Source organism: Haplochromis burtoni, unplaced genomic scaffold, assembly GCF_018398535.1.
Source record: "Haplochromis burtoni strain Fernald_Lab_line unplaced genomic scaffold, NCSU_Asbu1 Contig_114, whole genome shotgun sequence".
Classification (NCBI taxonomy): Eukaryota; Metazoa; Chordata; class Actinopteri; order Cichliformes; family Cichlidae; genus Haplochromis; species Haplochromis burtoni.
The window spans coordinates 1,594,416-1,616,404 of record NW_024582475.1 but is presented as its reverse complement, the minus strand read 5'-3'; the positions used below and the strand labels follow the sequence as shown (position 1 = coordinate 1,616,404).

General features: G+C 38.3%; 3 protein-coding genes across 9 annotated transcripts; 2 read left to right on the top strand and 1 right to left on the bottom strand.

Moving 5' to 3' along the window:
- The first annotated feature begins 122 nt into the window (after positions 1–122).
- On the top strand, positions 123–7,431 carry ints14 (integrator complex subunit 14). Of its 3 annotated transcripts, none has more exons than XM_042223568.1 (12): positions 123–245; positions 489–808; positions 920–1,027; positions 1,183–1,338; positions 2,321–2,439; positions 2,543–2,685; positions 3,294–3,386; positions 3,916–4,060; positions 4,171–4,304; positions 4,686–4,804; positions 6,118–6,183; positions 6,283–7,431. In XM_042223568.1, exons 2-12 carry the CDS (start codon positions 587–589, stop codon positions 6,514–6,516), a joined length of 1,539 nt encoding a protein of 512 aa, XP_042079502.1. In that variant the 5' UTR covers positions 123–245; positions 489–586; the 3' UTR covers positions 6,517–7,431. The 3 variants fall into 3 exon arrangements, with proteins under 3 accessions (XP_042079502.1, XP_005928849.1, XP_042079503.1); XM_042223569.1 differs by having other exon boundaries at positions 148–241; XM_005928787.3 differs by having other exon boundaries at positions 141–808.
- On the bottom strand, positions 6,704–12,995 carry hacd3 (3-hydroxyacyl-CoA dehydratase 3). 2 transcript variants are annotated; one of them, XM_005928788.3, is made up of 11 exons: positions 12,781–12,995; positions 11,964–12,006; positions 11,793–11,866; positions 11,491–11,655; positions 11,317–11,359; positions 11,104–11,217; positions 10,886–11,013; positions 10,671–10,783; positions 7,757–7,863; positions 7,531–7,662; positions 6,704–7,430 (listed from the first exon to the last, which is right to left on the bottom strand). In XM_005928788.3, exons 1-11 carry the CDS (start codon positions 12,856–12,858, stop codon positions 7,354–7,356), a joined length of 1,074 nt encoding a protein of 357 aa, XP_005928850.1. In that variant the 5' UTR covers positions 12,859–12,995; the 3' UTR covers positions 6,704–7,353. The 2 variants fall into 2 exon arrangements, with proteins under 2 accessions (XP_005928850.1, XP_005928851.1); XM_005928789.3 differs by having other exon boundaries at positions 11,104–11,214.
- A 39-nt stretch (positions 12,996–13,034) lies between these two features.
- On the top strand, positions 13,035–21,088 carry ppcdc (phosphopantothenoylcysteine decarboxylase). 4 transcript variants are annotated; one of them, XR_006054711.1, is made up of 6 exons: positions 13,043–13,267; positions 15,311–15,406; positions 15,751–15,879; positions 15,975–16,143; positions 18,880–19,070; positions 20,686–21,088. XR_006054711.1 is itself a non-coding variant. In XM_042223570.1 (5 exons), exons 1-5 carry the CDS (start codon positions 13,142–13,144, stop codon positions 18,966–18,968), a joined length of 609 nt encoding a protein of 202 aa, XP_042079504.1. In that variant the 5' UTR covers positions 13,043–13,141; the 3' UTR covers positions 18,969–21,086. The 4 variants fall into 4 exon arrangements, 2 of the variants coding, with proteins under 2 accessions (XP_042079505.1, XP_042079504.1); XR_006054710.1 differs by having other exon boundaries at positions 18,880–20,584; positions 20,686–21,087; XM_042223570.1 differs by having other exon boundaries at positions 18,880–21,086.
- The last annotated feature ends 901 nt before the right edge of the window (positions 21,089–21,989 follow it).

The window sequence follows — 21,989 nt, the reverse complement described above, 5'->3', positions numbered from 1 at the left end:
AGACTTGTTTTGCACAAAGACTTTTTATCATCTCTAGATGATAAAAAGTTATGTCTGCAGCCAGATCATTATTATTATCATCATTATCATTATTATTACTATTATTGTTGTTGTTATGGGTTTTGGGTTTTTTTTATCTCCCGGGAACTATCCGCTGATGTGTACACTAATGTCAGCCCGGACGGAAGTGCTGGTGCACAGTACACCATAACCATTGTTTAGTTAGCGTAAAAACTGAAAGGCGCGTAGGTTTTAGTAATTTTTTTTCCTGATACCGCTTCTTTACTTTGTATCTTAGGTTTTGGATAGTTATAATGTAATTTTGGTTAAATGGCAGCTGGAACATTTCATTCGTTTGCCGTAGCGTTACATAATGCTAATGTAAATTAGCCGAAAAACTAGCCAACATTAGCTAACAGTTCGGATGTTACCATATGTCCCTTCTTCTTTATCTTTACTGACGGCGTCTGTGTATTTGGTTGTTCTAGCTAAATACGCCTCAGCGACGACAACGCAGTGGAAACCGTCAGTGGGAGCATTGCAGCGGACTTCTGTTTTCATATTTGGGATCTGTAAGCGGTGAGCCATGCCTACTGTGGTGTTAATGGACGTGTCTCTGTCCATGACACGACCAGTGTCATTGGATGGCATCGAAGAGTTTCAGAGGAAGAACCTGGCTGTCCACGGACTCAATATGTTGTTTGAACACATGGCCTCAAACTACCGCTTGGAGTTCACGTCGCTGATGGCCTTTTCTTCCCTGTGGGAACTCCTGGTACCTTTCACCAGAGACTACAATGCATTGCAGGTAAAGTGTGCTCATGTGACATATCTGTCTGAAAAGTCAAAGTATATTTTGTTTCCTTGAAAAGCGGTCTGATTTTGGGATTACCGTATGTGTTTTTTTTCCCCTGCACAGGAGGCTCTGAGCAACCTGGAAGACTATGACAAAACCTGTGTTGAAGCAGCTCTAAATGGAGTTAGTAATGTAGTACAGCAGGAGTGGGGTAGTGCCTGCCCCTGTCAGGTATTTGGCTAACACTTTATTCAGTATCGCCACACCTCTGTATTTATTGGATTTATTTATTGCTTATTATTGGTCGAATAGCTTTCCTGCAGTGATCTGAACCATATGTGCATATACTGAGTTATGTTTATGTACTTCTTCCATATGTCCTGTAGGTGGTGCTGGTTACTGATGGATCCCTTGGTATTGGGAAGGGGTCTTTACGCCACTCCCTCCAAACACTGAAACAACGTGGGGATGACAAGAAATTTCCTCTTCCTTTCCCTTTTCCTACCAAACTGTTCATCATGTGTATTGCCAATGCAGAGGAGGTATTGAGCCATCCTTACAGTTACATGATACCAGAAGCAGCTATCAAAAACACAATTCAGGGTCATATTGCCTGTGTTAGACACCTGTAAAACACACATTTCTGTGAACATTTTAGGATGACAGCAGTATGACAGTTGCTTTCTACCTTCACAGAGTCAAACTATAATTTTCCAGCACATAAAACATTTTGGCTTCCAACAAAGAGGCTGTCACTTCACAAAGCTGTTATTTAAAAAATAAATTTGAATACATTTTATTTTTCAAATAGCAAAAAAATAACATAATGTATAAACTTATAAGTATAAGTGAAATAGCACAGTCTTTTTGTGTTGACTATATGCACACTAATCATGGTTATAAATAGTCACCAACTTTGAGTCGGGGAAAAACCCTGCATGTTATTAAATATCAGGTATTCATCAAATCACTTTTATTGTCACATCACATGTGCAGGTACACTGGTATAGTACATGTGAGTGAAATGTTTATCGTCATGAAATTTGTAGATGAGGTGACCTTTGATTAAAGGTTTAAGATGATTTCTCTGTCAGCATTTCAGAATCAACAGACAAAAATTTGCTATAGATAACCTCACGGCACTTATCAGTTAAAGTTTTTGTGCTATTGTATCCCAAGTGCCCGGGAAGTTTCTCATGGAGATTTTTTTAGGAGGAGGACCACACCTCATTCACTCCCTGTCCTATGACTATTATATGGCTACTTCCTTCACTCAGGTTCTTAGTTCTCATTTTCATACATGGGAATCTGCGAGGCCCAGGAGCAACCACCAGTCTTCCCCATACCACAGTCTCAGCCCTAGATCTATATTTATTCCATCTGTCAGTACCTTTCAGGAAGCATGATCAATCTAATTGAGAATGTGGAAATTGCCATTAAATTGCAAATATGTAAAAGTTTAACTTAATCTAGCTAAATAGCCCAGCTTTGAAAAATTAGACCCACTGTCTTGTGTAATTTCAGTTACAGATGACCGATGCCATGGACAACCTGGAGGAATTACTTCGCCTTAGTGGAGGGGATGGGCAAATCTTTACTATGGAGGGACCGCTTTGCATGAAGAGTGTACAGACCATGTTTGGGTACTACTGTAACTGTTTAGATTATTCACAAAAAACATTTTAACCTCTTTCATATGTTTAGTAAGGGCATCTTTGGTCATATTCTATATCTGCATGTCCCCAGGAAGCTGATCGATCTTGTATACTCTCCCTTCCACGCGGTTTTGCACTGTGGGAATTTATCCTCAGATGTTCAGGTCTTCCCTCGACCTGAGCCTGTCGTGATGGATGAAGAGGTGGAGCCTATTCCCCGGACTGTTAGTACAGGTACTGGCTTCAGATTTTATGATTAGTTTAATTTAAGGAGGTCATGAAACATTACATGCATAAAAGCTAATTTACATCATGGAACCCTACTTTAAAAAACTGACATAGATGTAACTGTGAAGCAGGATTTAAGAAATAAGTGCTGAAGTTTTATTCTGTCAGTACGGACCATGACAACATGTGGTTGGCTGGTGGCAGCTAGTAGACTTACATTATTTTACGTTAGCTAACTAGTGAGAGAATCAATAACTCTAAGGAAAATAAAGACACTAAAACTGAAAATCTGTTTAAGGGGATCATTTTTGTGCTGGGCTAAGAAACTTAGCTGATTGCATGAGCTGATTGTGCCGCACAGTACAGCTGGTTAGAGGAGGAAAAATCAGTTTCTGACTTCATCCTGTCGGTCTGGTGATTCAAACAGTCTGTCCTCTACACTGTTCTTATTTAAGTAAACTTTAAGCACTTCTTTCACAGACAGTGTTACATCTATGTCAGTTTTTGAGAGCAGACCTCCACGATGTAAACTGGCCTTTATATGTTTAGTGTTTCGTATCCTCTTTAAATTCTTCATTTTTTTTAAACAAATCTTTCTCTTGTATGCCTTTCAGATTTGGAGATTGTGGGTTTCATTGAAATTGCTGACATTGCAAGTCCTCCTGTCATATCCAGACACTTGGTATTACCTATTGCTGTAAACAAAGGTTGGTTTTAATACTTTTGCTATGTTCCAGTTATAGAGAAATGCGGATTGGTGACATATTAGCTTTGCAGCTTGTGCACATCTCCTCGTATTTAGATGTAAACACCCAAATGTTCAAGCAGCTTTATGTTAACTCACTTAAGAAAGAAAGAAAAAAGAACTTTAGAGTTTGCTGTTGCAGAACAAATCAATTTTAGTAAATAAGGTTGATAACGAACGAATCAGGAAATGCCTCAGACTATAAGAAACCAACAAAATAGGAAGGAAGAGCAAAGCTGCTGGGAAATCCCTTGAGGTTCGAGCTTCCTTTATTTGTCATGCACACTAATTTATTTCAGTACTTCTTTAAAAAATTGCTCTCATTCTGTAATGTAAAAGATTAAAACTAACATTAATAAAGGGATGAGAAAAAAGTAAGTAAAATTGTCTAACACAGTCTAACAGCAGAAATGAAAACAAGTTTTTTTTTTCTGATTAATAAAGAATAGCAAATATTTATGATTTAGTTTATTATGTGTACTTGGTTTTAGATGTGGATGAAGTTGGTACGGGAACCACAGATGAGCTTGAGGAGGAACCTTCTGCCAGTCAGATGGCAGGCAAAAGTCCCAATTTTTGTGTACTTTTACATGGAAGTCTGAAGGTTGAAGGCATGGTGGCGCTGGTTCAGCTGGGGTGAGATGCAGCAGAGCTGTTATATAAACTCTTTTATATTAACCTGCACCATAAAGACTGCTATATTATGCAAACAAATTGTATATGTAGTTTGCTTTTTTGCCCCTCAGGCCGGAGTGGTACGGCATGTTGTACTCCCAGGCAGACAGCAAGAAGAAATCAAACTTGATGATGTCTCTTTTTGATCCTGGTCCGGAGCCTCTGCCCTGGCTGGGGAAGATATCACATTTGGGACCAATCTCAGGTGACTTTTTTTTTTTTTTTTAATCTCTCCACCATGCCAAGTTTCATTGCAGATGAGGGTCAAATGAGCAAATATGAAGAGTTCTGTGTTTACAAAAGATTATATGGGGTTTCTAAGTGCACTGTCTTTAAATTCTTTTTTTCTTTTTCTTTTTTCCCCCCAGTGGCTTAAAATAATCCGGAAACCATTTTAGGGATATTCTGAAACTTTGTGTTTTATTTAACATGTGACACAATGACCCATGCACAAGTATTCCTAAAGAACAACAGACTGTGGACACGATCAAGTAGTTAATACTTCACCTGGGTTTCTCACGTGTCTCATGATGCAGTGTATTGACTGACCTCACTATGTTGTCCCGTGACCTTTCTCATGTCACAGAAGCGGCTGATAATCCCTACGGAGAGGATGACAGTAAAAGTCCATTTCCTGTACAACCACAGGTGAAACGTAGCTATGCCCAGAATGTGACCGTGTGGATTAAGGCCAGTGGACTACAGGTGAAGTAAAATTACTGCGTGAGAGTATTTTTCTCTTGAAAGTTTGGAGAAAAGACAAACATTTCATACATTTATGTCAGTGATAAATTTATCTAATTATATTCTTTTAATGAACTGCTTTCTGTGTTTAAAAAAACCCCGGAAGGGGTTTATTTTTTGCCTTTTTTTTTTAGGAGGAGGAAAAAAAGGCTTATTTGCGAAATTGTCAAAATAGCTTCAGATTAATTTCTTGCAATTGACTAATGAGTTACTTTGCTTCTCAGAGGCTGCTCTGTTCACTGCCTCTACAGTGGGCTCAGCAAGCCTCTACTTTGTTTGAACTCTCTTCAGCAGAGCTTGGTTAATATTTATTGAAATTCTTGTTCCTGTGATTAATAATTACTCCAGGAATTTCTGGTATTTGATTTTGTCAATATTGTCGCCATCAAACAAATATTGATTCTTCAGGTCAGTCCAAGTCTGTCATTCAGAGTAATCTTTACATGACCAACTATGTAATCTTATATTAGTGAATCTTAAAAAAAAAAAAAGGAAAATGTCATCAAAAGGTTTTTCGTTTTTGTAGTTTATTCAATAATCATTACACACGAAGTGAAATATTTCCTAAAAATATGAGGAAATATTTACTATTTGATATAAATCTTGAGGCTTGTGGTTTATAGCTCATTTAAAAACGGAAATCCAGTGTCTCAGATTATTAAAATGCTTCCTAAGTTTAATCAAAAAAAGATTGACAATAAAGAAATGTCCACCTACTGTAAAGTTCATGTAAACACTCAGCACTTAGTTTGAGTGCTTTTATTATTTATCAAGGCGGCGTGGCATGGAGGTGATCTGCACTGAAGCCCAGGTTGCTTTGATAGATAGATGGTCGATAGTGCAGCTTGTCTGTGTTTCTCATCTTCCTGACATTATCTCACAGATTCTCTTTGGCATTTAGATCAGATTAGTTGGCTAACTAGTCATGCACAGTAATAACATTGTCAGCAAACCATTTGCTCATAGATTTAGCAATGTGTGCTTACTCCTGCTGAAAAAGGGAAATCTGCATCTCACTGAAGCTTATCAGAAGATCTGCGCATAGAGTACTCTAAAATCATCTTGTAGATGGCTATGTTAACTCTGTACTTAACAAAACGGTGAACCAACAATTTCCAATACAGATCAACTAATAAATATTCTACTAATTGAGATACTGGATTTCAGGTTTTCAAGCCGTAATCACTAAAATGAATATAAAAACATTTCATTGGTCAAAACATTTAAGGGGTCTTTTGATTCATTGACTCGTTTTTTATGCTGTCATTGTACAGACTGATGTCCAGAAGATCCTGAGGAATGCCAGGAAACTGCCAGATAAAACTCAGACCTTCTATAAGGTAAGATTAGCTGGAGTGGCTCTAAACTATAATTTTTAAAGCTATGTTTGTTTTTTTTCCCAAAAATGAAATGTTATTTGTTCATTTTGATTCTGACAGGAGCTGAACCGTCTACGTAAGGCTGCTTTGGCTTTTGGTTTCTGGGAGCTCCTGAAGGGAGTTGCCGATCTGCTGGAGAGAGAGTGCACCATGCTGCCAGACTCGGCACATCCTGATGCTGCTTTCCAGCTCTCCCACGCTGCACAGCAGCTTAAATTGGCCAGCACTGGTGACTCCCAGTATGCTGCTTTTGATCACAACATTGTTCCCATGCACACGGATTTCTCAAGCTGAGCCGCATCCGAATTTGTATGAATGAACTCAAAATATCATAGGCTCAGCCTGCGTGGACCAATGTGCTGCAGTGTTGCGTACACCCTGTAAAGACGTTCACGGGATTATTTTACAAAGTCATCTTTGGGATTCAGTGTTGTTTTGTTTTTATAAATGTTCCTTTGTAGGAATCTTTTGACACAATAACCACATTAAAATTAGATTTTTATTCATTGTCAAATAACTGCCACATTTACAGAACAGAGTAAATGGCTATTAATGTTGGCATTCGTAATTCAAGTGCAAATAATAAAAAAGCAGCCAGAAAAAACCTGTTACAATTTAACATTGCTCCTTGAAGGTTGTTGTTGAGCACAATGGACACTTTTTTTTTAAGCAGTCTGGTTATTTTTCCCTGAGCTTTGTGGAATGGCTTGGAATTGTGAAATTATAACCAAGAGCTTGTCATGTGGAATGATGACTTGTTTTCTTTATACATATGGCAGTGACTGAATATGAAATGATAACAGGGTTTTCTTATCAGTGCTTCTCAAAATAGTGCTGCGTGGGAGAAAAACAAGACTAAAGGGGGGGGGGGGGCACTATCACACAGGTGCTATGGAAATGTACCGGTATGTGTGTGCAAACTTGGTCACCAATAAGTTTGCTCATGCAATGAGTACAGAAATACTGCATCATCTATTGTGTTAATAGCCATAAAGGAAGTCATTTTAGTTTTTATATGGACAGGCTGTCAAAAATTGAGTTGATAATAAATTTGATGATGATTATTAAAAACAAATGTCGAGGAATAAGCAGGCAGCAAAGGTGTTCAAGGAATGCTGTTGGTGTTGAGTCTCAATTTGCTTTCCTCTTTTTGGTCCGGAAGCGCCTCTTCCTCTGCTGGTAAAGGTGGCTAAAGTTGATAAAAAGTCCTTTGGTGGGGGGGAGGGGGAACCAAGATTAATATCAGAGCAGCAGTGGTTAAGTTAGAATATATGTGTCATGTGAGAGACAGTTCATGTGGGGACTTACCCAAAAACATGAGAACAAGATAAATGTACAGGAAGTAAGAGAAGCTGACAGAGGTGCCAATCGCTTTAGTCAGAGGAATGCTGAAGAGTTTAGATTCATCAAAGATGGGGATGGACTGGATCACTGCAAGAGCTACGTGGGATTGAGAGATAAGAGTATATATAATAGAGTCTATAAACATGTTTGCATGTTTTTTATATCAAATTTTGTTTTAAAAAAAGCCTACCTTCAGCTAAAACACCTAGTGGATACAGTGGCATCCAGACAGTATACCGCAGCCAAGTGAGGGTTTTCCACTCTGTATTGAAACAGCCCAGCATGTAAAAGGGATACCTGAAAAAGGATGAGCATGTTGGTTAAGGAAAAAAAAAAGTCATGCTCCAAATAAAATGACACAAAGTTGCATCCACAGTTACACATTCGTGGACAAGAAACAGGGTAACTATGTGCGAATGCTGTTTGTTGATTACAGTTCAGCGTTTAACACAATAGTGCCCTGCAGACTGTTCACAAAGCTCAGGGATCTGGGACTTAACAGCCGTCTGTGTGCATGGGTGTTGGACTTCCTCACTGGCAGAACTCAGGTGGGTGAGGGTTAGACACATCAACAAGGGCACCCAGTCCGACTGCTTACTCTCTACTTCACGACATGGCTCACCATGTGAAGTCGCCAGTGTGTGGTCCATCAACACGAGCACATGGATTGAAGAATCGCAGTGGGCAGCACCCTCACGAACTCCAAGAAGGACTGGTGGTGACTCGTCAGACTACGCTCATCTGAGCTCAGTGAGGGGCAGTCCTCAGTATCTGGTACATCCCTACTGACAGCTGCCACTGGTCGACAAAGGCTAGGGCTGATCACCACACACGGATCGTTCAGATCCAGGATTTCTATACAGGCGCTGTGGAGAGCATCCTCACACAGAACATGACATCGTGGTTTGGGAACAGCTGTGTGAAGGACCAAAAAGCTCTCCAGAGAGTGATCCGTACAGCAGAACGCTGCTGCAGGATTGCTCTCCCCCCGCTTCAGGACACCTACACCAGGAGATGCCGGACTAGAGCAGCGCAGATACTGAAGGACCCGTCCCATCCTGGCAACAAACTGTTCCAACTTCTGCAATCTGGTAGAAGGTTCCGCATCTTCCGGGCAAGGACAGAGAGACTCAAGAGGAGCTTCTATCCCCAAGCCATCCGTGCCCTAAACACACACACCCGCCCTCTCACATCATCTATAATTGACTGAGACAGGATCTCTTCCAGACACTAAACCAAGGCACAATGTACATTTCAATTCCTTTAATTTTAAATATGTTTATATTGTCTATCCTGTAAAATAGTCAGATGTCTATTCATATTAATGTACAGAATTCACCTGCTTGCTGCTACTACTGCACATTCACCCAAGTGTATATACATATATATGATATATAATATATATATATATATATAGATAGATAGATAGATAGATAGATAGATAGATAGATAGATAGATAGATAGATAGATAGATAGATAGATAGATAGATAGATAGATAGATAGATAGATAATAGATATAGATAATAGATGATAAAGAGAACACACATATCTCTCTCTCTCTCTCTCTCACATATCTCTCTCTCTCTCTCTCTCTACACATATCTCTCTCTCTCTCTCTCTCTACACATATCTCTCTCTCTCTCTCTCTACACATATCTCTCTCTCTCTCTCTCTACACATATCTCTCTCTCTCTCTCTCTACATATCTCTCTCTCTCCCTCTCTCCCTCTCTCTCCTCTCTCTCTCTACACATATCTCTCTCTCTCTCTCTCTCTACACATATCTCTCTCTCTCTCTCTCTATATCTCTCTCTCTCTCTCTCTACACATATCTCTCTCTCTCTCTCTCTACATATCTCTCTCTCTCTCTCTCTATCTACACATATCTCTCTCTCTCTCTCTCTCTACACTATCTCTCTCTCTCTCTCTCTCTACAATCTCTCTCTCTCTCTCTCTCTATATCTCTCTCTCTCTCTCTCTCTATATCTCTCTCTCTCTCTCTCTACATATCTCTCTCTCTCTCTCTCTCTATACATATCTCTCTCTCTCCTCTCTCTTCTCTCTCTCTCTCTTCTTCCTCTCTCTCTCTCTATCTGTCTCTCTCTCTCTCTATCTATCATATCTCTCTCTCTCTCTCTATAACATATCTCTCTCTCTCTCTCTCTCTACACATATCTCTCTCTCTCTCTATACATATCTCTCTCTCTCTCTCTATACAATCTCTCTCTCTCTCTCTATACATATCTCTCTCTCTCTCTCTATACATATCTCTCTCTCTCTCTCTATACATATCTCTCTCTCTCTCTCTATACATATCTCTCTCTCTCTCTCTATACATATCTCTCTCTCTCTCTCTATAATATCTCTCTCTCTCTCTCTATACATATCTCTCTCTCTCTCTCTATACATATCTCTCTCTCTCTCTCTATACATATCTCTCTCTCTCTCTCTATATATATCTCTATCTCTCTATCTCTCTCTCTCTCTCTCTCTCCATCTCTCTTCTCTCTCTCTCCTCTCTTCTATCTCTCTCTCTACATCTCTCTCTCTCTCTCTCTCTCTCTCTCTCTCTCTCTCTCTCTCTCTCTCTCTCTCTCGATAGATAGATAGATAGATAGATAGATAGATAGATAGATAGATAGATAGATAGATAGATAGATAGATAGATAGATAGATAGATAGATATAGATATATATAGATATAGATATAGATATATATAGATATAGATATAGATATATATAGATATAGATATAGATATATATAGAGTTCTTCCTCTACAGCCCCCCCCCCAATTTTTGCACATGTCGAGGAGTGTGTCAGGCTACATTTCACTGTGTGTTATACTTGTATAACTATGCATGTGACAAATAATGAACCTTGAACATTCTTATAATATTATATATTATAGCTCACATGCGACTGCTACTTGCCTGTTTCAAGGCTGAAATGTGAATAAAATCTAACAAAAAACTAACTGTTCCAAACATTTGCAAAGCTCTAAATCTTATCCAATTTTAGTTTTATTTAAATACAACTGCCTAAAGCTGTACTATATATCACTAGATGACTGTTTACTGTAAACAACAGGAAAATGCATACTTGCCTAAAAATCTCAATAGCACTCCACAGATAGAAAACAAAGAACACAACTGGCTTGTGGTGCATTTCCTCCAGACTACCAAAAATGATGAAGAGGATAAAATTCCTTCCGACCACCTAGTGCACAAACAAAAGATGTGTATTGGTGCTCAATCTGTAACTTTAGGAAACTTGAACTCAGGCAAAAAAAAAAACAAAAAAAAAAAAAACATCCCATACCTGTATAAGAGTTGGTATAACACCTGTCTTGACTACACCAAAAGCAGCATTCAGGACCTCTACTAATGCCAGGATCTGGCAGAAGAACATCACATCCGAAATTGTGTGAAATGTGTCATAGAGGGAATCTGAAAAGAGTTTTGAACGGACATGTTTTAACCAGTTTTCTGTGAAGTAAGTGACACTTTCAGCTTCTCCTGTGTAATATATTTTCACACCTATGCCAATGATAAACAGGCGCACTGTCATGTTGATAAAGATCCATGAAAAACCAAGGAACTGGACCAGGTTGTACACAATCAAGAACACAGTTTTCAGGCTGACGAACCCTGAAATGTTTCAAAGAAATTGGAAAATTGTATCAGCAGTTTTCCCTTCAAAGCCATCTGATAAAACAGAATGTTCAAGTGCAATATATTATCTGCACCCACCTTCTTTTTGTCTTGAAGCCTTCAGCCTGTTCTTTTTCTCCTCCTTTTAAAAATATTTAAAAAATGAAAATAGTAGAGTCTTTAATCAATTATTTTAGTCATACTGACATTTTTTAATCTTTATCTGCAAGTGTCATTTAGTAACAATTGTCAAATGCCAAGTTGTACTCTTACCTTTTCTCTGATTTCCATCTCAGCGTCTGACTCGTCCAGCCAGCGATCAAAGTCCGGTGCCAGGAAAACAGGTTTACGCTCCCGGAGAGTCAGCCTTTCCCACCAACCTCGCTGTACTTTGTGCACTGTAATGTTCACCTGCCGCTGTGTGGACTTGTAGCTGAGCTACAGGTTCACGCAATGAGCACAAACAGGAAAACCAAAGAAAGGAAAGGAAAAGATTTAAGAGCAATCTTAAAGTTATTCTGTCTATAGATATATTTCTGATCCCACAAGATAAATTATAGAATTACTCAGCATACCTGTGGCTTTACTGGTAAGAGGAACTCCAAGCTGAACTTGTACTCATTTTGTCCTTTTGCACCATGCCCCTGGGCTACAAACAGGATATCACAATTGAAATGCCACAGAAATATTTTTAAAAATATGTCTTTAATCACCAAATGCAAATGAAATCCGTGAATCCATGTCACCTGAAAAGTGAAGGACATTTTCATCCACGTGGACGTCAATATTCTGCAAAAACACAGGCAAAGGATAAGCATACTTCCTCGCTAGATCAAGAATTTTTTTACTTCCTGTTAACAGAAACCCGAAACAAAGATATTGATCTTATGTTACAATATTACCGTGACAAACAATATAGCAAAACACATAGGATATTTAATTACCAGGTAAAATAAGTGGTAAAAAGTCTCTAACCTGAATCTTCTGTTACATGATCAGAAATAGAGTTAAGTGCTATAAAAAGAAGAAGAAAACGATTGCTGAGAAGCCCTCCTGTAGCATGTAGTATGGGATGATGTGATATCTACAGGTGTAACAACACCTGTCCTTCACACATAACCCCACGAGCGCCGCGTGTGAACAATGCTACCACCCCCACCCACTCCGCCTTCCGAGTAGTTCCAACAGGTATTTTTAGGACTTTTCACCCATGTGATTAACTGTTAACGCAAATATTCTTAAAATCAACAGGTTTTAAAAACAGGTTCGAACAGGTTGTGTGGCTTTAGACGTACTACATAATGAACGAAGGGCCTCAACAGAGAGCTTTGTATGGATCAGTTATCAGATAAGAGATCTCAGTTCTCATACAGTATGCAAATAGTACAGCTATCCAGCAGGATAACGTTTACAGGAACCTTTCGTCTGTATTTGCATTGCTTCCCATTTACCATCAGAGGCCCAAAAACAAGGTTTTAAAAAAAAAAAAAAAAAAAAAAAAAAAAGTCAGAACCATGCTAAAGCGTTTTGCCCGTGACAAGCAACTGCAGGAGGTACTCTCACCTGAACATCTGTCAGCTCAACTCGCAGGTAAATGTCTTCATGGCGTTGAGCCCAATAAACAAGAGGTGTGAGTGCCATTATTGTGTTTTTGATCAGTTTTTTTTAATCGGGCAAACAATGAATGAACGCTCCACGCTTCATGCTAGCTGCCCTGGAAGGACTTTAGCAATTACCCAGAATATTCTTCGAACGTGCGCGCTCTCCACTGATCAGTGCTGAGACGCGCTCGTGCAGGAGGCACAAACGTTAGACGTGCTCTTCCCTGATTGGCTAAGTGAATATTTACGGAAGTGTCACAGGAACGCGACAGGTTGTCTAATTTTTCTTTTGGCAGTATGCTGACAGGCAGCAAGACGACCATATGTCAAGTTTAAAAACTGATTTGTTGAAAACTTCCGGGACATTTAATGTCCTTGTTGGAGTGACAGGAAGCGTCGCAGCCTTGAAACTGCCTCTTTTGGTCTCCCAGCTTCTTGAACTCTCCGGGGTGAGCTGCTTCATATTAGTTAATGTTTGCATATCATGAATGTTTCTATTTTCCCCGTACATAGTTAGCAAATAATAGCACAAGCATCTATATACATTTATTGTTTATCTAAGTGGCATAATACGCATAAGCTCACCTGTACCGCAAGATGGGGATGTTAGGCAGCATCGCTACAAGCGCAGTATATTCTAGTTATTAAATAAACAGAGCAAATCTGAGCCAGCAATATCTGCCTGTTAATTAAAAACCACAACGGTCGTCCATGAAAATAGAGAAAACGACATTTGAAGACGTAAATGTTAAACGGGGATAATATATGACAGTGTTGGTATTAGTGTGGGAAAGGTTTTGCAATATACTAAATAAAGTGTGTTAGGACTTTTGTAGTAAACAGGGTGATGAAGCTATGCGTTTGCATAGCAATGCAAATAGTTTTAAATTGTATGTGTAATAGCTAATACCTGTAGAGAGAAATATTTGGCCTGTCAAACTAAGAATAATTGCTTCATTTGAGTTTAACATGCGAGAATATGCATGGATGCACATCCCATGGAGCAGAGAGACATAATGCCCCAATCAGTCAATTTAATTTCCAACAAAATGATGTGGGATCACGGATGTCACTGGAAGCAGTAATGTCTTGTAAACATCATTCTTTTTTTAATTAAACAGTCAGTTGTAGGAAAATCTTCTCTGTAACAACTAGTATGACGTATTTATTTACTTGAGAAAGAATGAACACTTCACCTGCTCAAGCCCTGCTAATTATAAAACAATTGATGAATTAATTCAAGCATACTAGTGGTAAAGGCAATCAAATGCCTACAGTTGTTTAAAAATACTCTATAATAACGTAAAAACTTAGAGTAAACAGAAATTCATACCTATGTAGACTCTATCTGCACTCACTTGCTACTTTGTTAGGTACACCAATTAAGCTGCTTTTTAATGCAAATATCTATTTAGCCAATCCCATGGCAGCAACTCAAGCATTTAGGCATGTAGACATGGTCAAGATTACCTGCTTAACTTCATCTGAACATCCGAATGGCAATGAAAGGTGATTTAAGTGACTTTGAACGTGGCATGTTTGTGGGCCGCAAACAGGTTGTTCTGAGTATTTCAGGAACTGCTGATCTACTGGTATTTTCCCACTCAATCATCTCTAGGGTTTACAGAGAATAGCCCAAAAAAGAGAAAATGTCCAGTGAATGGCAGCTTTCTGGGTGAAAATGCCTTTGTGACGTCCAGGGTTAGAGGAGAGTAATTCAAAATCCTCATGTTACAACCATGGTACTAGAAGAGTATCTCTCAATGCACAACTCATCGAACCTTAGCCAAAACCCCACCCTGTGCCATGCCTGTCAGCTAGACATTGAAAAATGAGGCTACAGTTCATGCAGACTCACCAAAATTGGACAGAAGAAGTTTGGAAAAATGTTCAAATGGTAGGGTGGGAAATTGGTATAAAGATCATAAAACATGGATCCATCCTGCCATGTCTCAATTGTTCAGGCTGAAGGTGGTGTTATGTTGTGGGGGATATTGTCTTGTCACACTCCAGGCCTCTTAGTACATTTAAGTCATCATTTAAATATTACAGCCTACCTGAGAATATTTTATGAATATGTCTATCATTTATGACCACAGAGTACTCATCTTCTGATGGCTGCTTCCTGCAGGATAACATGCCATAAAGCTCAAATCATGTTAAACTGGTTTGTGAACATGACAGTGAATCCATTGTACACAAGTGGCTTTCAGGCATCCACAGTCATCAGATCTCAATTTTAAATGGGATGTGGTGGAAAAGGAAATTCATACTACTGATGTGTGTCTCCCTCCCTTTTCCCCTTATCTATCTATCTATCTATCTATCTATCTATCTATCTATCTATCTATCTATCTATCTATCTATCTATCTATCTATCTATCTATCTATCTATCTATCTATCTATCTCTCTCTCTCTCTCTCTCTCTCTCTCTCTTCTGCAGTAGTACAATGTCACTGTCATTTATGTCATTTATGTTGTCATGCTGTAGGTGGATGTACGAGTAGTCACTACAGAGCATGCCAAGCACTTCTATAATTCTGCTGAGGTGTCAGTCAAAATCTACAGTGACGAGGATGAATGGGAGGTAATAACTAACTCGAGTATGATATTCTAATGTAGCCATTATTACACTGAAAACATATATAGCTATATATATATATATAGAAAAGACAAATTAACATGACATATATAATCAATATGAAGGTCAGCTTGGGCTCTTCAAATAAAATAGGTGAAGGAATACTGTACAGTGCCATACTGAGCAAAATGAAATGTGGTATGAGTTGCCCATTATTAACTTGAAAACACTGGAGTTACTTGTGAGAATTCTGAGACATAAAAACACTGGTTTAACTTATGCATTCCAGACAGAAGTGAAGATGTGACTGTGTAACTGGATGCATTTCAAACAGCATGTCTCTCATTTAGCTGTGGAAACAGAGATCTGATCCTGTGCTACACATTGAGCTAAGGCGTTGGGCAGATCTACTTGTCATTGCCCCTCTTGATGCCAACAGTCTTGGAAAGATTGCTAGTGGTATTTGTGATAATCTGCTGGTAAGAAGATGAAACACTAAAGATTTTGCAAATAATCATTTATTGCAGAATTTCTGTGAAATGATTTCCAGGTTTATGTGTATTTGTCATTTCAGACGTGTGTGGTAAGAGCCTGGGATATCAGTCGCCCTCTTCTCTTCTGCCCTGCAATGAACACAGCTATGTGGCTGCATCCTATTACAGCCCAGCAGGTATCCAGACTGAAAGAGTTTGGATATGTGGAAATCCCCTGCGTTGCCAAAAAGCTAGTGTGTGGAGATGAAGGTGAGTTTTAATATGAGGAGGAACTAAATATATTTAACCTTTGCTAATATTTACTTAGACTCTCAGATCGTAGGAAATTGAAAAAGGGTTGAAATTTACATATTTTACTTAGAACTTAGAATTATGCAATAGCAGACATCATATTCTCACATTTGTGAGCCTTACTCAAGTGAGTATCTTACAATTTCCTTAAAAAAAGACTGACATGATTATTATGGCTTTAAAATAGCTGGAGATTAATATTCACACATGCCATGGAGCCATTGATTATTTTACTACACCCATCTTGGACTTTGTCTTTATTTATTTATTTATTATTACTGTAAACCTGTAACTATATCTGTAGCTCATACATTTGCCATTATATTTTTTTTATACTCCAGGTGTCTTCACCTGGAGTATAAAAACTCATGCACGTCTATATGATTGGACTACTTTTTGCAGTCAGGGGAAATTCCCCCCTGCTGGCAGTTAAAAAAAAAAAAGCCTCTTTAAGGATGAATGTGGGTTACGTCCTCCTTTTATATATAGTATATAGCAGGAGCAAACACTACTTGAACTGCGCAGGCAAGAAACGTGACAGTAGTGAGTAAATCATATGACATCAGGGGTCCAAAGGTGAATAAGGAGAGTGGCATGTAACAGTGATTAGACCAGGTGACACACAGCATCACAGGCAGATAAAACAAGAGGTCAAATCTCACCTTTAAAAAAATAGTTTCAAAGGCTAGTTTTTCTACCTTCTTCCTTAACACAAATTCTCCTTCACCAGTTGTGTTGATTTCAGTGTCCTGTGGCTGTAAAAAGTACACTATGTACCAGCACACTGTGACTATTAGCTGCTATAGGTAAACAGACCTTATTCCAAATCACATGCCACATGCTTCCTTTTTTTCTGATAAGGTGACTTATCCCAAGGATGATTTTAGATTAAAGTGGCTCGTGAATTGCTCTTAATTACCAGGCACAGTAGCCAGCTGTGTGTGAGGTCATATCAACCTGCTTAGTGCTCACTGTTAAACTGTGTCACATAACTTGACATAGTAAGTTACCTACGAGAGGCATATTTTAGTTCCTTTCCAAAGACACTGTACTTAAGAGATAACTGTGGTACAAAGGGATTATCCAAGAACATCTAAAACTGCCTCCTTCCCTTTTTTGTATCAAGGACTTGTTTTTCATTCTGTCATGTGGCTAAGCAAAGTATTAAGAGACTTGGACAAACTATGTGAACATCTTACCAGTGTTTAGACTTACTAGGATGACATGGCATGTCTTACAACGCAGGTAGTTTCAAGAATAACCCAGCACTCAAACTCACCACAAGATAAAAATGAATAGGCCTTGATGGAAAATGCTACACGTATTTGACACCATTTTCTGTGGCTCTGGTAGAAGCTACTTTTTGTGTCGCGTGTGTTGTTGTGATCAACCATGCACTCTAAAGCAGTAGACTGTTATAGCATAAATAGCAACCAAGTGAAATGTATAGATCGTACAAGTTCTAAAGTTGGCATCACATACTTGTAGTTCATGTGCTTTAAGACTTATGGTGCGATTTGTAAATGCAAAAACTTGTGTTGCATGGTCTATTTTTGTATAAGGTGCTGCCATTTTATCTACTTAACTCTTCACAACTTCCGTTCATTTCATTTTTCTTCCCCGTTGATACAATTTCTTGTTTTTTGCAAACTGGAGCTTATCTCCTAAAATGCTTGGATGGCTGGATACCAATGCTGACAGCACTGCTGATACTTAGCGTTCATATTTAACATGCTGTGTGAGGCTGCTGCATCTGCTAAATCTATATCTGTAGCAGGTGTGTCGACTACTTTATTCCGAGAAATTATTTCTGGAAAAAACACTGTCCACAGCTGCAGTGTCCACCTTTAATATAACCTAGTATAAATAACTATAGTCCATGGTAAGTATTGATTATCATGCTTCTAGTTACCCTAGGCTGCTGTTTATTAAGCTGTGTTTTCAGCTAAGTCAAAAGAAGTTTCCTATTAACATCCACTAAGAGTACAGGAAAGTATAAATAAGCATAGAAAGTGCTAATATAAGGAACTGAAAGTACTAATTTTAATGATTTAGTCTTATAGCAAGTGCAAAGAAAGTTGGGCAGAAGACAAAAGGCTAGAAATAGATTCAGTGGGAACAACTTCCCTTCACAATGTTTTTCAAGGATATCTAACACTGGACTTTTTAATGTCATGTTTACGTCTTGGCTTTGTAAACCACTTTCTGTGTAGTGGAAAAGTAATGAAGTGTCACCTAGATTGTATAACTCAGTTTAAGACATTGATTGATACTATGTCAATTCATACAGTTGACCTTGGTACATTAATCTAATGACTAATCATTTTTATTGGCACAAACATGTGCAGATGTACACATGGATACAGTTAAAGCTTCAAAATTCTAATCAATTCATCTATTTTGGAGATGTGCTGCATAAAGTGTTATAAAAGAATAAATAAAATGGTGGAGCTGTGCCTATGAGTTTTGTTGCTAATAGTGCTGTCTTTTTGATTCATCGGTGGGGTTTGGCTCAGATTTATATGCAAACAGCTTGAGTGTAGTGTAGTGTATTTATGAATGTGAAGAATGTGCATGAGCATTTGCATTGCAATCGTGTACATGTCTTCTTTGTATTTTCCTTCAGGCACTGACTGATTTATAGTTTTCTGCAGAAGACATTTGTATAGCTCATAATTCTTTGTTTTTCCATAGGTAAAGGTGCCATGGCAGAAGTATCGACAATTGTCAGTCTTGTCAAAGAGTATCTTCAGAAACCAGATGAGTCATCTTTGGAGGCATGAACGTCATATTGTACATCCAAGCAAACACAAAAGGCCAAAGAAAAACAAACACTATGCCTTGTTGTTGGATTTGTCAAACTGCCACGGTTCAACACACCCATGGTAAACTCATTTACTTGCTTTCACCTGTTTTACTTCATAAATTCACTTCTTAGAATGTGTGGGTGTCTCCAGAACATCGTGACTGGCATCTCTCTAAATCCTCTTTTAGTATTGTTAAACCTGTTGGGGCACAGCGGCTTTACATTTCAAAGACGTGCATTGACTTTTTCAACATTAATTCCCATCATATCACCTCTGGAGCCTGATCATCCCAGAGGTTAAAAACAAAAAAGTTGGTAGTGTGAGACGTTAATTTTTAGCTGTCACCATCAGTTTTTTGAGGTACATTTTAAACAGTTTTGTGTTGTTTTTTTTGTATATTTATTTTGTTTAGATAGTAACACATTATTTGGTATCCCAAGTAACATAAAAGATAAGGTAGCAACAGCTGCATCTCTCAGAGATGACATGAAAGTGCGTTTTGTATTATGCATTTTTTCCTGACTTGAACAGACAGTTTGAGCCTGTTTACGATGTGCTCGACTTGTTTTTCCTGGAAAGGCTTTCCTCTGAATTTACCTTTGTTTATTCTTTTTGTTTAATGTTAGCTGACGTATTCAGATATAGATATAAGGATAATGAAAACTGCGACATGCCACATTACTGTTTGCTAAGTACCTCCCTAAATGAACATCTAATAATATACCTGTTAAAAAGGCCATATTTATACTCCAAGCTGTAAAATGTGTGATTATAGATTTTGTTTATTTGCTAAAGGAACTGAAATTTTTGTCATTATCAAAGGTAAAGAGACAAAAGTGCAACAAGTTAAAATTTCAGTCATGTATTCCCATCAGATTCATGAAAGCCGTTGTAATTTGGGGTTTTCTATGGGTTTTAATTAGTTCTTTGAAGTGTCCTTTTTCCAGGATCAATTATTGAGCATAATCAATCATATCAGACATACAGGATGTGCCTTTAATGACTTAAAAAAAAAAAAACAAGAATTGGGTGCATGATCATTTCTAACTCTGGTTGTTTTCCTTTTAAGCATAGTCCACACATTTTCATTAGGGTCGGGGAAGGTGATTCCTGAAGCTTGCTTTATCTATTCCAAAACCAGGTTTAGTTTTTGGATTGTTGTCCTGTCCAGCTCTTGATTTGAGAAAAAGTTGACGAATTTGGAGGTAGTCCTCCTCCTTTAATTTTCTGCCAGTATTGCTGGAAGCAAAACAGCCCCAGAGCATGCTGCTACCACCACCATGCTTGACAGTTGCTACAGTGTTTGTCCATTTGAAAGCCACACCTGTGCTCCTCCAAACATACCTCTTTATTGTCTCAATCTTTGTCACATCTTTGACCATAAAACTTTTTTCCAGAAGGCTTGTTCACATGTGGACAGCTGCAAATATCAGTCGAGCTTAAAGGTGTTGCTTTTGGAGGAGGAGCGTCTTTCTTGGTTGGCACCCTCTCAGTCACTAAAAGTTGTAATCAGTCGCTAATGACGAGTTATTAGACCTTGGCTTTGTCGACCTAAGACACTGTAGAACCTTCAGCACCAATTATTAAAAAATGTAAGTAAGTGCATGTATATGTTTGAGCCTGCATTTATATTTTGACCCTGTGTGGATAAGAGACAATCCAAAATGAATTCTTGTTTTTTTGTTTTTTAAAGTCACTGAAGATGAATGGTGAACAATCATTCCACTCTGGGAATTTTTAAAATAATAAAAAGCCCAAAATTACCATGACATTCATGCCCATGGTGTGTATATGTAAGCTTGGTTGTTCATATGTGTGTGTATATAAAATAAATGATAAAATATAATGCTGATTCAGACTGCACTTCTCTGTTCTGGGCTCTGTATGATATTAGTGAGAGATCCTTTAGATGGTCATATGGGGAACCATGACAAAAGGAAAAATATAGAATTGCAAATGAGTATAAAAGCATTGCATGAAACAAAAAGTCATTAAATCCATGTTCTGGCCATGTCATACATTATAGCAGGGGGTGTCAAACTCAAATGCACAGTGGGCCAAAATTCAAAACTGGAACAAAGTTGCGGGCTAACATTAATATTTATTTTAAAAAAAAATCTTCCTCCAGATATAAAAATGAATCTTTTCTTATGGACTCAAACAAGTTTTGCTGAAAAACTGAATTTGGAACAAGCAAAGCTTAATACTAAACAATATATATATTAGCTGTATAATACCAGTAGGCCAGCTCTAATAGTAATTTGGTATGGCTTCGCGGGCCAAATGTAATTAGGCTGCGGGCCAAATTTGGCCCGCGGGCCAGAGTTTGACACCTATGCATTATAGTGTGAACAACATCCTTCTTATTTAATTCTATAGATGCTGTCCTGGTGCCTCTGGGATTAATTATCTGAAACAAGGCAACAAAAACTCTTTTCCCACCAGGCAGTTTGACAGACTGGTTTTACTGCAGAACCACATAAAATAAAACTGTCATGATACGGAAATCCTTGACTTGGTAAGAACGATACATCCTCATTTTGTTTGTGCATTTTTGGAAATTTTCTTTATGTTTGCTTTAAGATGGTTTTTAGAGCTTTTTAGAACAACTTCCCCAAATGCTTTTACAAGATGTCCAAAGGGCAAGAGTGACGAAACCCATGGATCGCATTAGTGTAAGACATGTTTATCTTTGTGAAAGCCCTCTATCTCCTAACAAAGTGAAACATCCAGGTCTGGATTGTGTCCAGAGAAAACAGACGGTACACAACTGTCTTACTTGTAATAAACCGAAAGTGCACCTGGCAGGTGGCAGTTGTCTGGAGTAGTGTTATGTTGGGACAAGTAGGCCTACCCCCCATTTAAGAGATCAGGATACTTTGTATTGCAATCTAAGTCAGCCACGTCATGCTGTACATTATGTTTATCATTTTATGTTTTGTTTTTCCCCCCCCCTATGATAGGGATCTATGGTGTTATTTTGAACTGCTCAAATTT

What these genes read in the sequence shown, in the direction of transcription:
- ints14 (XM_042223568.1), top strand. Translation starts at nt 587, where the DNA reads ATGCCTACTGTGGTGTTAATGGACGTGTCTCTGTCCATGACACGACCA. An exon ending in GTAGTGCCTGCCCCTGTCAG is followed by an intron (nt 1,028 to 1,182) that starts GTATTTGGCTAA and finishes TATGTCCTGTAG; the next exon opens with GTGGTGCTGGTTACTGATGG. An exon ending in GTATTGCCAATGCAGAGGAG is followed by an intron (nt 1,339 to 2,320) that starts GTATTGAGCCAT and finishes GTGTAATTTCAG; the next exon opens with TTACAGATGACCGATGCCAT.
- hacd3 (XM_005928788.3), bottom strand. Translation starts at nt 12,858, where the DNA reads ATGGCACTCACACCTCTTGTTTATTGGGCTCAACGCCATGAAGACATT. An exon ending in AGATGGAAATCAGAGAAAAG is followed by an intron (nt 11,360 to 11,490) that starts GTAAGAGTACAA and finishes TATTTTTAAAAG; the next exon opens with GAGGAGAAAAAGAACAGGCT. An exon ending in AGTGCTATTGAGATTTTTAG is followed by an intron (nt 7,864 to 10,670) that starts GCAAGTATGCAT and finishes ATCCTTTTTCAG; the next exon opens with GTATCCCTTTTACATGCTGG.
- ppcdc (XM_042223570.1), top strand. Translation starts at nt 13,142, where the DNA reads ATGTCAAGTTTAAAAACTGATTTGTTGAAAACTTCCGGGACATTTAAT. An exon ending in AGCTTCTTGAACTCTCCGGG is followed by an intron (nt 13,268 to 15,310) that starts GTGAGCTGCTTC and finishes GTCATGCTGTAG; the next exon opens with GTGGATGTACGAGTAGTCAC. An exon ending in GTATTTGTGATAATCTGCTG is followed by an intron (nt 15,880 to 15,974) that starts GTAAGAAGATGA and finishes TTGTCATTTCAG; the next exon opens with ACGTGTGTGGTAAGAGCCTG.